Source organism: Mastomys coucha, unplaced genomic scaffold (assembly GCF_008632895.1).
Source record: "Mastomys coucha isolate ucsf_1 unplaced genomic scaffold, UCSF_Mcou_1 pScaffold22, whole genome shotgun sequence".
NCBI lineage: Eukaryota > Metazoa > Chordata > Mammalia > Rodentia > Muridae > Mastomys > Mastomys coucha.
Genome location: NW_022196905.1, coordinates 266,238,051 through 266,254,032, shown reverse-complemented (window position 1 = coordinate 266,254,032; position 15,982 = coordinate 266,238,051). Strand labels below are relative to the sequence as shown.

Sequence of the window (15,982 nt, the reverse complement as noted above, 5' to 3'; positions counted from 1 at the left end):
AGTCATTCAGAGAAAGGGTGTTTTCCACACATTTAATTGATCGTAGGAGCAGAAGAGGAACTGGAAGAACAGGAATTCTTCAGAGCTCTCTGTGAGAGCGGTGGGCTTTGTTCCTGCACTGTCAGTCAGTTGCCCCTGCCCCAGAGCTAAGGGTAGAGCTTGCTGTATAATGTAAATCAGAAAAGAAAAATGGATCATTATAGCCAAATGTAATTTGTGCATGTGCACATGGTGTATGTGTGAGTATATGTGTGGTATGTGCTGTGTGTTTGTGTATAGTATGTGTGTGGTTTATATGTGGTGTGTATGTGTGTGTGTGGTTTGTATGTGTATGTGTGTGCATGTGGTGTACGTGTGGTATGTGCTGTGTATGTATGTGTAGTATGTGTATGGTGTGTATGTGTGTGGGGTATGTGTATGTGCTATGTGTGTGTTGTTTGTGTGTGTAAGAGAGAGAGAAAGAGAGAGAGAGAGAGAAAGAGAGAGAGAGAGAGAGAGAGAGAGAGAGAGAGGCAGACAGACAGGCAGGAAACCATCTAATAGGGGAAATGATGTCTTCCTATATGGTGGGCAATGCCAGCCTTACCTTTATCCAGGAACTTTGAGGGTGACTTAGCCCCTTGCTTTTAAAAAGAGAGAAAGAAAACTTATGTTTGGAATTATACCCTCACTCTCACATGGTTTTTTAAAGTCACTTTAATCCAGCATGCTTTTGATCTAGTCATTACTCAGAGCTGAAGGGGATTCTCCATGAAAGCTGCCCCTCCTACATTCCCACTCTCTGACCTGGGAATGCTCTTGTTAGCTGCCTTATTAAGATGATATCCTGCCTCTGAAGTAAGAAAAGAAGATTATCTTTTTACTTCATGTGTCATCTTTGGAGAAACCTTTTTTTTTTCAAGAGAAGTGGGGAAAAATAAAAGAAAATAGAAAGACTGCATTCTAAAGATATTTAATTATTTTTCTGGTGCACTATGCTTTCCAAAGGAGGGGACTTCTGTCACCTCCAGGTGGCTTCAAGGCTTTAGTGACATGCTTTCCTGTGACTGTAAACAAAAGTGGCAATCATGCCATACCTGTTTGGTTACAGGAAGCCGTTGACTCGTGTGTGCATGTGTGTCGGGGTGTGTGTCTGAGTTCTGAGGATTCACAGGATGATACAGAAGCACACCAAATGTACAAACATTGAATCACAGGTGCTCGGTACTGTGTGATTGTGTCTGCTACAGTGTAGACCATACAGGAGCATTTTCAAGTGAAACTCCAGGCATGGGGAAGGGCCACAGTTAGGGCTGTGTTGTCACCTGACTGTCAGCAGGCTGGAGGGCCACAGTTAGGGCTGTGATGTCACCTCCTTCATCAGACACCCAAAACCCTCCTGTTCAGATGACTGGGGGTGGGGGAGTAGGCGGGCACAAAAGAGAACTTTGTCCATAAAGGGGTTCACAGCCCACAAGAAGAGGCATTGGTTATTGCCCATGGGGTGGGGTGAGTTACTGCCCATGGGGTGGTGGTTAGTCATCTTTCATTGTCTATCTTGTCTCAGTAAGAATCTTTGTCCGAGATCACTAGACATATGTTATACTCTGTATGATCTCTTCCCTTTCTTTAAGTCCTTTAGCCCATACCTTCCAGGCGCTCCTTTGAGCTCTCTAGGTCTTCCACAATCCTTATTAGTAAATGGCTCCATTTATATATTTTTTTGCCTATATGTACATATATAAGTATATAGGTAACCATAATAAAGAATAAGAGGCCATGAATTTCAAAGGATGTGGGGGCATGGGAGGGGCTGGAGGAAGGAGGGGAAAGATGATATAATTAATATGAATTGAATAAAAAATATAAAAATTTAAAAGAAAAAATGGGGCTTTGGTCCTTCGCATCCCCCATTCCCTCTCCGTGGGTGGTCAAATACTCCCTCACTTAATCCTGTGTTTGCATAGATAGGAAGGAACTTTCCACTTTCACTAAATATGAAAAAAAGACATCTGTTAATATACTTAAGAAAAAAAGATAGGAGGGATTCGCCAGGAAACTAGAGACACTGCAAGGAACAGGAAGAAATATGTCTTTTATTAGAAGTCTTATATGTACAGGGACAGCTGTCCCTCACAGTTTAGAAAGGCTGTGAGAAAGCCACCGCTGTCCAAGGTCACCACGCTTACTTACACTGGGAACACCACTTAAACACCACTGAAAGGCATTAACAGATAAAGCCATTACACATAGATGCAGAGAGACACGGCGCCTGTGGACACTGCGTATTATTTTCTAAAAACAAGTCTACACAAAAAATACAATGTGCCAGTAAAAAAAAAAAATAGGCATATCAATACATGTCTTTTTTTCTTTCTTTCTTTTTTGTTAATACATGGTACTCTGAGCTTTTTGCTCAAGGGTTTTTTTTGTTTTTTTTGTTTTTCATATCAAGATTCGCAGGCACTTTAGCAACCCAGCCTTGGTTTACAATACAGGATGTTCAGACCAACAGATGAACAGCGGGAACACGAGGAGGGCCTCACGACACAGACATGCACAAAAAATGTGACTCCTGGTGCTCAGAGGGACATCAAAATGTTCTCAAGTGGGATGGCTCTTCTTTTATTTGTCTTTATGATAAACAACAGAATTACTTAGCAATGTGGCCTTGTCAGGAAGGGACACAGTAGAGGGAATAGGAGACAAAAACTGACTCCAATCTCAAAAGCCGTATTGAGATTGGTTCTCAGAATCCAAAGTGACTGACTGACTTTTTTGCTTGTCCCACTCTGTGCCTTCCTTGCCAACCTATTGAGATACAAATGAAGTAAAATAAGGACAGGATAGACTGGCCTAAGCTCCCCCAGAGAATCTTCCCTCAGTTCCTATCTCCTTCCTCAGGGTGCAATGCATATGGGCCACTCCCATGTCCCTTGTTCCCAAGTGTCATGAATGTGACTGAACACGTGTATTTATAAACACAGACTAGAATCGTTGTGATATGGGTAGTGGAGTTATAAGGCAGTTGGAAAGTACCCTCCACCCCGCCCCTGCCCCCAACCAAACAGCACTGGCGTATGGCTTCACTTCTTCACAACCACCCTAGAGCCTTCATGCTCCGAGGATCTGAGGAAAGAAAGGGAACCCCAGATTGAGTGGGAGAACAGGGGTAACCCTGCTGCAAAGTTCTGAAAAGCCCTCATTCTGGTGCACACCACAACCACTTCCATCTATCAGTTCATCCAGGGTCGGGGTATGGGCGTCAGCAACATCTGCAGCCTTGGGGTCACTCTGTAAGATGAAGCTGTGACGTCCACAGGCGTCTTGGGCATGGAGCCGAAGTTTCCAGTACTGCAGAGAAGCAGGTAGTTGATGCCTTGAACTTGAGTTTAGGGTCGGGTGGGGAGGGGAGGGGTCCTTCCACGAGATTGACGCAGTGGCAAAGACATTAAGGCCTTCCATTTCTTTGCTCATGCTGCTTAAAGGCACTGATACCAGCGACAGAAGTGTTCTGCAGTACCACCGAAGGTTTTTTAAAACTCCAAGGGCGCAGGTCTTTACGGGGAAATGTCCTTTATTGCATGACACAAAAAGCTGCCATCCTCCTTCGGGCTCAGGAGTAAAAGGGCCGTCCTTTCTCAGGTGTCTGCAGTCTGTTCAGCCTGGCCACCTGAGATGGAGAAGGGGGTACATCTTGCCGGAAGGGCCCTCTGACTCCATCAGCTGGTGGCTGCTTCTTCAGCTGCTGCTCCTTCCGCCTCTGCTCCTGTCGGAGAAGCTCCTGGGTCTCCAGCATGACCCTGGCATTGAAGCCATGCCCGCCTAGGTAGCCGTTCCTTGAGCCCTGGTAACTGGAATACCTGGGGTTCTCCTTGGCACTCTGGAAGCCTTCGCCAGGGGCGTAGTTCTGTTCCCAGGAATCCTGTGATATGGAGCTGGCATTCTTCCTGCTTTGTCTAGCAATAAAGCAAAGAAGTCAGTCAGGGATGAGAGGGAGAGATGCATCTCCAGGCTTTAGCAAACATCGTCATGACCTGATCACCCACCGGGTGTCATGGTGGGGGAGCTGGAGATCTCACAATTGACTATCAGAGCTTGGGAAGATACCAATACCTGGGCTGCCAAAGCATGTTGTTGCTCAAGCACGATGACCTTAAGTTCAACCGACAGCGCCCATGCAAAAAGCCGGTGGAGTTAGCACACACTTGTAATTCCAGCACTACAGAGGGTAGAAGATCCACGGGGCTTGCTGCCCGGCTAGCCTAGCCTACTTGGTGAGCTCCAGATCATCAAGAAACCCTACCTAAAAACCAACCAACCAAACAAGCCAAAACAAAACAAAACAAAAATAACAAAAACAAAAACAAAAAAGCAAGGTAGATAATTCCTGAGGAATGACACTTGAGAGTACCCTCTGGTTTCATGTGCACACGCATGCACGGGCACTCACACACATGCACCTGTACTGAACATGCAGTCATACAATAAAAACCAAATAAACAAACCAAAAACAACAACAAAAGAAAAACCACAAAGCAGCAACAACAACAACAACAAAACAACAACAAAACAAAAACAAAACGACAAAAAAACCAAAACTTGATTGTCCTCAGCCGGTCCCTAGTTTCAGCGAAGTAACCAGTGCTAACGGAACAGAAGACAGAAGCAGGCGCAGCAGATATTTAGGAACAGTTGCTTCTCCAAGCTTGAGCTGCCCTCTGTTTCCCTCAGGGCAACCGGGTCCCCAGTAGTGTGGACACAGACACAAGGGTAGAAGCAGCATCTAGCTTTGCAATAACTGCTGCTCACTTTAGTGTTACTGTTCAGTTCTAAGCTACCTACCCGAGCAGTGTTATCTAGCTGCTGCCAGGGTGTTAGAAAATGGTTTGCGTTGCTCGCTTTCATCTTCCAGAGACAGGGATATCACTCTTGTCATTAGGCAGGTCACGTGATAGAGTACAGTATGAGCTCAGACAAAAATGAAAGTACAGCAGGCAGAGAGCTGGGCCAGCTCAGCTGCAGGAGTAGCCTAGTGAACAGGAGGCCTAGGCTCCATCCCCAGAACCACATAAACCAGGGGTTGTGCAGCATGCCTATAGTTCCAGAATTTGTGAAGCAGGGGCAGGAGGATCAGAAGTTCAAGGTCATCCTTGACTACATAGTAAGTTCAAGAGCAGCCTGGGTGACAAGAGACTGTCTCAAAACAACAACAAATCGTTAACAAGACAAAGCAACTAATGCAGCAGGACACCCCTACCTACAATCTTCAGCTTGGCTCTCGGGAGTTGTGTGTACCAGTAACTGGCACAGGTCAGGGTTGGACAACTTCCTGTCTAGAAACACTATTTTCTCCCACAACTCAGCTTAGATAATTCACTTCCTATTACCCCAGGATAGGGAGGCAAACCCAAGCCACACAGAAACTTTACCTCCTACTACTTCTGCAAGGGGCTGGCTGCGCTTTTCAGGAAACACGATTCTGAAACATCTTTAATTTACTATCAAGGCTCTAGATACGTCTATGAATTTGCAATAAGATTGCCTTTGATAAAACCTAACAATTTTGTGCCAGGAAAGAAAACATGCCCTATTTTTCCTCCTTGAAAATAGAAGAGGGAGGAGAGATGACAGTCATAAAGAAAATGTATTATTGCTCCATTTATCAACAAGAAAATCATCTGGTGGCAGTAGGTAGAGCCTGCTTGCATCAGCCCCTTGCATTAGCACACACAACACTGCCCATTTAGGAGGAAACCATGGGAGACCACTATGTCTCCCATAGGAACAGAGTGATCAGCATTTGAATATTCTGGAATGCTGGCAAAATGGTCCAAGGTAGAACCTCCCCATTTTCCACATGGCTGAAATTATAGTTGGGGGAGACGCTGCGGATGGAAATAAACTAAACTCTCAATGTCACCACCATCTGTGTGATCCACTGAGAAGAACAGTGGCTCCCATCTGGCTCTCCTCTGGGATCCACAGCAGAATCCTCAGATGGGACCAAGTAAGTTCCTTTGCTTAAAGCACTGATTGTCTGGGACTGAGTAAGTTCCTCTGCTTAAAGCACTGATTGTCTGGGACTGAGTAAGTTCCTTTGCTTAAAGCACTGATTGTGTCTTCACTTAAAAAAATCATAAACTAATCCTACCAGAGATGTAAGAGATGGACAATGTCAGTGTGAAGTTAACGATTTGACAAATGTCATCTCTTCATCCATGACTTCCTGATACTATATATAGCTCACTACCTTCCTCTCTGACTCTGCATGTTCTCTGCATAGAAAGGAAAACTTTGGCCACCCCAGGAATGCAGGTTCTTCCTGCATTGAAATTTGTGAAAATTCACTGAGGTTTGTTGGAGATGAAGAAGATGCTGTGTGAGAGGAAACTTGTTTTGTAGCTCAAGTTTGCTTCAGATTAATGAGTACATGAGTACAAAATAAAGCAAGAAATGCCTGAGGTTTGAAATAGGGTATGGGGAACATGAACACATACACTCATTCACACACACACACACACACACACACACACACACACACACGCTCTCATACACTCACACACATGTTCTCATACACACATGCACATTCACTCATACACATACATACTCCCATACATACACCCATGCAGACACACATACATATATTCTCATACACACACACATACACACATATTCACACACACACACACACACACACACACACACACACACACACACACTTCCCTTACTTTCTTTGGTGAGGAAGCTATTGTTGTCCATATGTTCTTTATTAAGAAAGAATTAGCAATGAGCCAATGCAAGAAAGGAAGAAAAGGAGGCAGGCAGTGTTTCCTGTTTAGAAGGCTGAGGAAATGGCTCTGCAAGCATGAAGACCTGAGTTAAATCTTCCAGAAGCCATGAAAAAATCCACATGTGACTGCTTATATTTGTAATCCCAGTGCTTAGAGACAGGGGGATCCTTGAGGCTCACTGGCCAGCCATCCTAGCCTAACCAATGATCTCTAGGTCCACTGAGAGACATTTGTATCAGGAAGTAAGACTGATACCTGACCAATATTAGCTGAGATTGTCCTTTGGTCTCCATAGGCATGGACACACATGTGCCTACTTGTACACATGGTAGGAAGCAAAGCAGGGAGAGAGGAAAAAGAAAGAAGGAGAAAAAAGGACAGAGGGAGAGAGGGAGGGAGGAAGAGAAGGAAGAGAGAAAGAGAGAATGAATCAGAGGGATTAGCATTTGAATGCTCTGAAGAATCAATGGATACACAGACGTACACAGATTCACACACAGACACACATACATGCATACAGACACACAGACACACAGATACACACAGACACACATAGACACACACAGACATACATATACATACAGACACAAAAACAGACACAGACAAACACACACACACACACACACACACACACACACACACACACACACACTCCTACTTTAAAAGTTAAACATCCAAGTACGTGGCATAGGGAGAACAGCTTAGGACCACAGGGATTCAGATTCTGAACTGTCACTTGGTCATGGTGTAGCCTGGAGGAGTTGTGTTCTCCAGATTCTGAACTGTCACTTGGTCACGGTGTGGCCTGGAGGAGTTGTGTTCTCCAGGCACAAACTATCTCACTTGTCATATGGGTTGTAGTTGCTGAATATATAAGGAACTAGGGGGGAAATCAGTGAACTACCGTACAGAAATTGCTTAGAAAAGAGACTGGCTCTCTTCAAATGACTTATGGGATCTGGAGATCATGTCATTGTCTAATATTAGCTTCTGGATTTAGGGTAGAGAGAGATGATGGCCACTTTTAGGACCAAGGATAAGAAGTAGGAGGTAAACTGTTAATTATCCCTCCCTTGCAGAGACAAGTAGGTTAAGATCCAAGAGCTGGTGCCCAATGACAGTCACTCCACAACAGTTGTACATCCTGCCCGTGGCCATTCAAAAGACCACAGTGATGGCAGCTGCCTATGTGCTCTCAATGGATTTGCTCACAGTCATACCTAGGTCAGCTTGGTGTGGCCCCCTGGGCATCTTATTATATACCCAGCTAGGTACTAACTGCCTCCTACTGGTTATAACAACTTCCATCACCACGTAAGGAACTTGAGCCAAAGTCACAAGGCAAGGGATTTGCCACCAAGATGCAAGAGACACAGAGCGATGAAGAGAGACAAAGAGAAAGGCTTTGAAACAGACCGACAGATCTGGACACAATAGCTCTGGTGGGAGAGGACATGAGGGTGCCGTGGCCGGTGAAGGGCAGAGATATATGGGAGAGCAGTCATACAACAGATACAGTCACCACAGGGGAGGAGGAAGAGGGAACACAGAGTGCAGGAGAAGGAGAGGAGAACTATGTTATGGGTGCTCCGTGGTGCCAGTGCACAGGTTCAGATGGAGAGTTTCCTTCGGATACCAGACATTTTTTGATAGGGATTCTATTGCTGTGATAAAACACCATGGCCATAAACAACTTGGGGGAAATGTTTCTTTCAGCTTACAGCTCTCAGGTTACATTTTCACTGCTGAGGGAAGTCAAGGCAGGAGCTTAAACAGGGCAGGAACCTGGAGGCAGGAGCTGATGGAGAGACTGTGAAGGAATACTACTTACTGACTTGCTTTTATGGCTTGCTCAGCCTGCCTTCTTATACCACCCAGACCCACCAGGCAAGGGGTGGCACTTTCCAGTGGGCTGGGCTCTCCTACATCAATCATCAATTGAGAAAAATATACCACAGGCAGATCTCATAGGAACATTTTCCCCCCCAATTGAAACTTGCTCTTCAAAAATGACTGTACCTGGTGTAGAGTTGACATTAAAACTAGTCAGTACACCAAAGAAAGGAGCTCATTTAGGAATGAAAGAAAACATGCTAGTCTGGTTGTGAGTCAAGTGAGAGGCTTGCTGGGGTCCCCTGCCCCCCAAACTGGCACTTCAATCTGACTATTGTTTTCTCACAGATAGTTGCCAGTGTGATTCCCACTCTGCCCATGCATGTCACAGAGTTTAGAGTAGGCTGGTTCATGTACACTCCTAATTCAAACCACCTTCTCTACTCCAGCTGATGCAGTCTTGGTCACTTGTTTTAGTTAATGCTTCACTCCACAATTGAGCTTATGTGCCAAACTACCCTGGTGTCCAATGCACACAGCTTGTTTGCATGAATTATCAGAGGTCAGCCGCCTCTGACAAGAGCAAAACATGTCCCAAACTTGGAGTTGACTGTTGCTTATGAAGGTGACCCACATACTCCTCTGGCCTCCTGCTAGAATCAACTTTCTCCCATACCACTGCTCGCAACAACTAGCTGTGAGTGGTAGAGCCGCCAAGGCTTGCATGGAAGCCATTCTCCAAGAGAAGAGAGTATGAGGCTGAGGGTCCCTGGTCCCTCTTGCTGAAACGTGTTAACTATGGGAATGTCTGCTTTTCTCATATCTGAAGTGAGTGAAATGACCTAAACTAGGAAGATATATTCAGCCAGAAGGGAAAGTTCATTTTTTCTATTGTGGGAACAACACTTAAGCTGCTGTAGTGCTTCTAAGAGCAATAGTCTTGCGCTTCAGTCTAGCAGGTGCTTCCTGGGAAAGGGGGAGAGAGAGAGAGAGAGAGAGAGAGAGAGAGAGAGAGAGAGAGAGAGAGAGAGAGAGAGAGAGAGAGAGAGAGAGAGAGAGAGAAAGTGAGAGAGAGAGAGAGAGAACTACAGGAGAGGGAGGTGGAGGAAGAAGAAAAGGAAGGCTGAAGAATGAAATGGTCACACTAGATAACTGTGACAACCATGGTCAACTGAACATTCAAAGTAGTGAAGAGAATGTTGTGACTGTTCCCAATACAGAGGTGACATACTATAATCCACCAAGAAGTACTATGTGTATGTGCCAATAAACATGGCCACCTCAGGGGACAATCCTAAGTACCGGGGCCCTCCTTTCAACGTTGTCTTCACCCCTGCATCTTCTGCCTCTCTTACTTAGCTGTGTTCCCCCTCTTAATGTGAACTTTGTTAAAATTCTTCATTTCAAAAGACTACTCTTAAGCCCACTTGAAATAAATGAACCAACAGCCTACCAATATAAACAATAACACAGTCCCTAGAGCTCTGCCATAGAGGTCTGATGTGCCATTGCCCACCAATATGGCCATGGAGGTGGGACCACAGCCAGTGTGTAAGCCTATCCCATCCTCATTCTTGCCTTTGAGATAGAATGCCAGCAACATGGCCAATGGGAGGTAGTCTGACAGAGGCCGCTCTCCACACAACCCTTGAGGTGCTGCCTCTGCCTTGGGCAAATTCACACAGGGGCCCAAGTCCCAAGCCACAGAGACCACAGGGAGCCCCACACCTGATGACATTCTGAATTCCAGAAAGAAATCCCTGGGTGGCTGTGGGCTCCAGTCATGAATAGTGGAGGATTTCGGCATGTCTGGGATTCAAATATGTTGGAAGGACTTACTGACTAGGACTCTAAGAAAGACATTCATTTCCTTCATTTTTCTGAATTGTTTATTGCAAGATGGGAAATCTCCAAAGAACCTTGTGTAGACTTACATCTCAATGCCTCTTACCCAGAGCAGACTAAATGACCTCAACAGCTAATCCCTATACAACCGCAAGACGAGGTGAGTGTTCCAAAGATAGATAGCCTCACAAATGTAAAAAGACAGCTGAATGAACTGGTTGGCACATCAACACCCCATGCATTGGTGGAAGATTATCTTATATCCCTCTTGGCTAACCACTGTGAATGTCCAGTTCCTTGAGAATGTCATGAAGGAGAATACTTAACTTTAGAGGAACTTACTTTTATCAGAAAGTGAAACAAGTCTATTTCCATCTGGAATGGCCAATGCAGATAAGCTCCTACCTTCTTCAAATTGTTTTGGCTCAAATTCATGAGTTTTCTTTGAAACGGAGAAACAAATATCTAATGTCCGTCACATAGAGGTGGGTGGTTTGTAGGAGTTTGAAAAATATGTGTGGTTTTAGGTGTTTACTCTGCGCTATGTAGTTCCTGGGAGGAAGACTTAGATGGAAACATAGTATCGATTTCAGTGTGTGTGTGTATATGCGTGTGGCCAGCCATGTGACAGAGTCCTGGCCCTTTCACAAATAACTCCCGGAGCAGAGGTCCCTCCCCTCATAAGCTTCTCTTGCTCTGTTGTCAGTTAATAAGCCAAATTCTCCTGGGACTAGCTATACTTCTATAGAGTGACAACAGAGACAGAGGTCAATTAGAATGAGGTTTGTGGCCACCCACCCACAGATATTCATTTACAGAGTGCTCGTTACTACTGTAACAGAGACTAGGTGCACACAGCAGTGTTCACCCAGAGCCCTAGAGCCAGACAAGCAAAAGTATCATTATATTCTCTTTTTACCAACAGGGAGCAGAATTTCACTTTTGGTATGCACATGTTGGCCTTCTCCTTAGTGGTTCTGCCAACAGATGAGAAGTGCCCCTCCCAAGCCAAGCATGCCCGTACTGCTACTCCTTGGTGACCCTGGTCCAAGCTAGGACGGCTGTTTCTACAGCGCCGAGGGCTGCGGCTCACCTTGGCAGTGAGCTGTACTGGCGCTGGGCCTGCTGGAAGCTCTCTCGCTCCTCCTGGCGTTGCCGTTGCACTTGAACCTCCACCGAGACCGAGTGCCGACCACTCTGTGATGCCGGCCGTGAGTTGGACTGTGGGAGAGAGACACAGCTTGTCAGTAAGAGAATGACACCTGCCTTGTCATGCCAAGAGCCATGTCACTTCAGTTCTGGTTCTTCTGCAGTGCTGGGGATGGGACCCAATGCCTGCCCATGCTCTGTGCTCTGCCTGAATGACACTGCCAAGCCTCCATAGCTGACTCTTACTAAATGACTTTGAAATGTTTTACAGACGCTATGATTTTATTGATCCACATTGAGTTATTTGTTAGTTTACTTTATTATTCTGAGACAGGCTGTCATGTAACCCAGACCGTGCTTGGATTCACTGTGTGATTTTGAATTCCTGATCCCCTTGTCTCCACCTCCTGAACACTGGGGTCAGGATGCCTGGTTTACGTGGCACTGGGTATGGAACTCAGGGTCTTGTGTATGTGAGTAACCACTCTACCAACTGAGACAGCTCTCAGCTAACCTCTCACTCAAGGTTCTTTGAGAAAAGAACCGTATCATATCTTGGCTGGGTTTTTACAAACTCCACTTTAACCTGTGACCTTGGATCGTGCATATCATTTAAAAGAGAGCGGCCAGCTTGCTAGCGTTTCTTACTGAGGCTTGGTAAAGACTGATGTAGACAGTACCTGACATCCCTTACAGAGTGAACACAAAGCTCAGATGAGAAGTTAAAACCAGGCTAGGTAGTAATGCACACTTTTAATCCCAACACTCTGGAAGCAGAGGCAGGTGGATCTTTTTGAGTTTGAGGCTAGCCTGGTCTTCAGAGCAAGTTCTAGGACAGCCAGAGCTATACAGAGAAACCCTATCTTGAAAAACAAAAACAAAACAAAAACAAAAACAAAAACGAAAAAAGACCAAATTCAGAGGGCTGGTAATGTAGCTCAGTTGGTACAATGGTCACCAAGTATGTAGGAAGTCCTGGCTTTATTTCCTGTATTGAATGAACTGGACACTGTAGAACACACTTATAACTCCAGCACTTGGGAGGTACAGGCAAAAGGATCAGAACATGAAGGTCAACCTAAATAGTGAGATTGAGACCAGCCTGGGCTACATGAGAACCAGTGAACCAACCAACCAACCAACCAACCAACTAACCAACTAACCAACCACCGCAGCAAAAACACAGTAAAAAATTGCTGCCTTAACTGACAAATGGAGGAGTTCATGGGCCTGTGACTTAAGGCTTGTTGAGCTAGTGAATACTTAGTAGTTGTCTTGTTTGTCCAAACAATGGTAAACAATATGGGTAGTCTACTTCTACTGTGAAACTCAATTTTGAAACCAAAGACCAGCTTAAAGGAGGCATTGTTACCAAATATAGGCCTTTGTCTCCAAGGATGTCAGCCAAAGAAGACCAGGGACCCCTAGACCCTTATCTTAGCACAGACCTGTAAGCTAATGAATACTGAATGTACCAGATTAAGTAACACCTCTCCCATGGTCAACGGGAAGTGGTAATTGGTCAACGTGAACCTAGCCTAAGAGAGACATCTTTACTCCACCTGGCCACACACTCTGGCTAGCAGGTCATGTGTAGAGTGTGTTTTTCATTTACAGTGGATTATCAAGTTTATATATTATGCTGCATGGATCAAAATAACCAGCAGCTTCACAGAATACCCAGGGATGACCTCCTGATACTCTGCTGTTGGCACCCCAAGACACCCATCATGTTACCCATCTGTCTTGTGTCCCTCTGTGACACTGCATAGTATACACATTCCGTGTGAAGAATATCAGGTAAAACAGCTCTAACTGATTTTTCCTTTAGCACTGAAAACCACTGGCAGGCTATGACATAATAATGGTTTTGTAAAGTAAACGGCCTTAGCATTCATAGGAGAGTGTTAAGGTAACATGAGTCCTTCCCGCTGAAGAATAGCTTCCCCCACCCACACCGTTGGCTTTTGTCTAAAGAGAAACTCAGCGGCATCAGTTGCTCTCTTTCTGCCAGGATGAAGCACCTTATGAACCGGTAAGCAATAACAAGGCAATGTCCAGGACGTACATCTAAAGCAGATATCCCCAGTCAGCATATGTTAAAAAAAAAATTCCAATACAAAAATAATGTTGCAAGTGATTAGACTTTATGGCACCCAGTCTTTATGGTTGATAGAAATTCACAACCATACTAGCTGGGGCAGATGTGTGACAGAGGCTACATCCAATACAGTTCAAACAATGAATGCACCATGTATCTTCAGCATGAAAAGCACTGAGGGGTGGGAAATGTTGTAGTGGGTGCAGTGTTGTGTAAGCATAAGGACCCAACGCTGGATCCCCAAAACCTGCCTAAAAGCTGGGTAAGGTGGTGGTGGGCACGTGTAATCTCAGACCTGGAGAAGCAGAGGCAGAAGTAGAAGGAGCCCTGAGGCTTACTGGCCAGCCAGCCTAGTCTATTGGTGAATTCTACTTCAGTAAGTAACCTTATCTAAGCAAAGGGAGAGAGGGAGGGAGGGAGGGAGGGAGGGAGGAAGGAACGTAGGTAGGTAGATGGTTTCTAAGGAATGACACCTGAGGCATACATATACAGATACACAAAGAGAGAGAGAAACAGAGAGAGAGAGAGGATGATAGATAGATAGACAGACAGACAGACAGACAGACAAACAGATTGAGTTTCCCCAGTGAGTTTCTGCTTTGATGCACACAGCATCTTCTACGTCAATGAAGACAGGCATCTTCTCTCCCTTCCGTGAGGCAGGATGCCACTAAAGTACAGAGTGTTGGTGCACCTGCTGGAGCTTTGGGAACATCACCAGACGGGAAATATACAGTGAAAACTGCACGGTTCACACCGTACCCCCAGAGTGCCCTGTTTCCTTCCTCCTCGCCATCGTGAGCTACCCACACATGTCAGGAAGGTGCTGGCATTCAGCAATGGGATTTAGTAAGCAGCAATTTAAGCTCATGCTGTTTTCTGACATACTGCTTGCGGGGATGTGAAAGGAAAATGGAAGATCTTACGGAAACGCAGGTATATTTTTAAGTTGTTTCTCCCAGCGGCCTGAAAATTTGATTCTGACAGAGGGGGGAAAAAGTTGAAGGGCTTTTGTTTCTTCAACTGTGTGCTTTCTGACACCATTCAAACCTTGTCAGTTGTAAGTATATACTGAAGCTCTGGCAGGCTCCAGGCATGATCAACATGGGGACTGCAGCACGCACAAGCGAATGAGTGAGGTGCTGACAGACTGACGCCTCATCTAATCAAACAGAAGCCTCAGCCTCATCCTTATTTCACACCCTCTTCTTCCAAACCTGCAAGAGGGCATGCCAGTCATGACAGTCGCCTTCATCTTCAAGAGGCAACTCTAATAGGCCACGTGTCTTCGGGAAGATTGTATACATGACTAGTGCATAGCAACAAGTCAATCAAATCACTCTGGCAACCTTTACACTCGTCCGAAATTAAAAGTATCTTGAAGCTTGGGAGATAACTCAGTTGATGACTTCCAAACCCAGAACCAATGATGATGATGATGAGGAGGAGGAGGAGGAGGAGAAGGAGGAGGAGGAGGAAGAGGAGGAGGAGGAGGAGGAGGAGGGGAAGAAGAATGAAGAAGGAAAATAGGAGAAGGAAGAAGAATAGGAAGAGGAGGATCTGGAGTTGCCAGGTTTGCACATGATTATAATCCAGGCAATGGGGGGGCAAAGGCAAAGGGGTACTGGCCAGCCATCCAAATCAATGAGCTCTAGGTTCAGCAAGAAATTGTCTCAACACAAAGAACATGGATAGTACTCAAGAAATAACCAAGGATGTTTTGGCCTCCACATGCACACAGATGCACCTGCACATACATGACAACATACACACACACACACACACAGAGTAACCTCTTAAAGGCTCAATGCAGATCTCATAAGCATAATGAGAACAGTTGATGACAAGCAAGCCTACCTTCAAAGGCTGCACTTCAGTCCCCACGGCAGAAGCACAGCCACGTATCTGAATCAAAAATTACAAAAACAAAGACACGGGGAAGAGAGAACAGGTAATTCCACAGAGGAGTCCATGTTTTCAAACACAGCCACCAGAAACAACAAAGTGTGAGTGTGACGGGGTGAGTGGACTGTTTGTTGCACAAGTATGAAGGCCTGAATTCAGATCTCCAAGGCCTACAGGACACCAGGCCAGCCCATTTGCAGCTCCTGATTCAGTGAAAGATCCTGTCCCAAACTTGGTGGAGAATAAGGAAGGCAGCATCTACCCTGACCTCTGGTACACACTCACATGCCACACACACACACACACACACTCAGGCATAGGCAGAGACACACATAACCAGACACAGACACACCCCCACACACACACACACTCACAT

At 45.4% G+C, this 15,982-nt stretch overlaps 1 protein-coding gene and 1 long non-coding RNA gene across 12 annotated transcripts in view; one reads left to right on the top strand and one right to left on the bottom strand.

Moving 5' to 3' along the window:
- Positions 1-2,054: 2,054 nt before the first annotated feature.
- Pard3 (par-3 family cell polarity regulator) overlaps positions 2,055-15,982 on the bottom strand; it is a 555,587-nt gene continuing 541,659 nt past the window's right edge. For all 11 annotated transcript variants that reach the window (XM_031341867.1, XM_031341876.1, XM_031341877.1 and 8 more), the window contains 2 exons: positions 11,545-11,672; positions 2,055-3,938 (listed from right to left, as the gene is read on the bottom strand). In XM_031341867.1, coding sequence (XP_031197727.1) covers positions 3,596-3,938; positions 11,545-11,672 — 471 coding nt within the window. In that variant the 3' untranslated portion in view covers positions 2,055-3,595. The remainder of the gene's footprint in view (positions 3,939-11,544; positions 11,673-15,982) is intronic.
- On the top strand, positions 5,785-11,880 carry LOC116070449. Its single transcript, XR_004110397.1, has 2 exons — positions 5,785-5,989; positions 11,377-11,880. It is a non-coding gene; the product is annotated as an uncharacterized LOC116070449 (long non-coding RNA).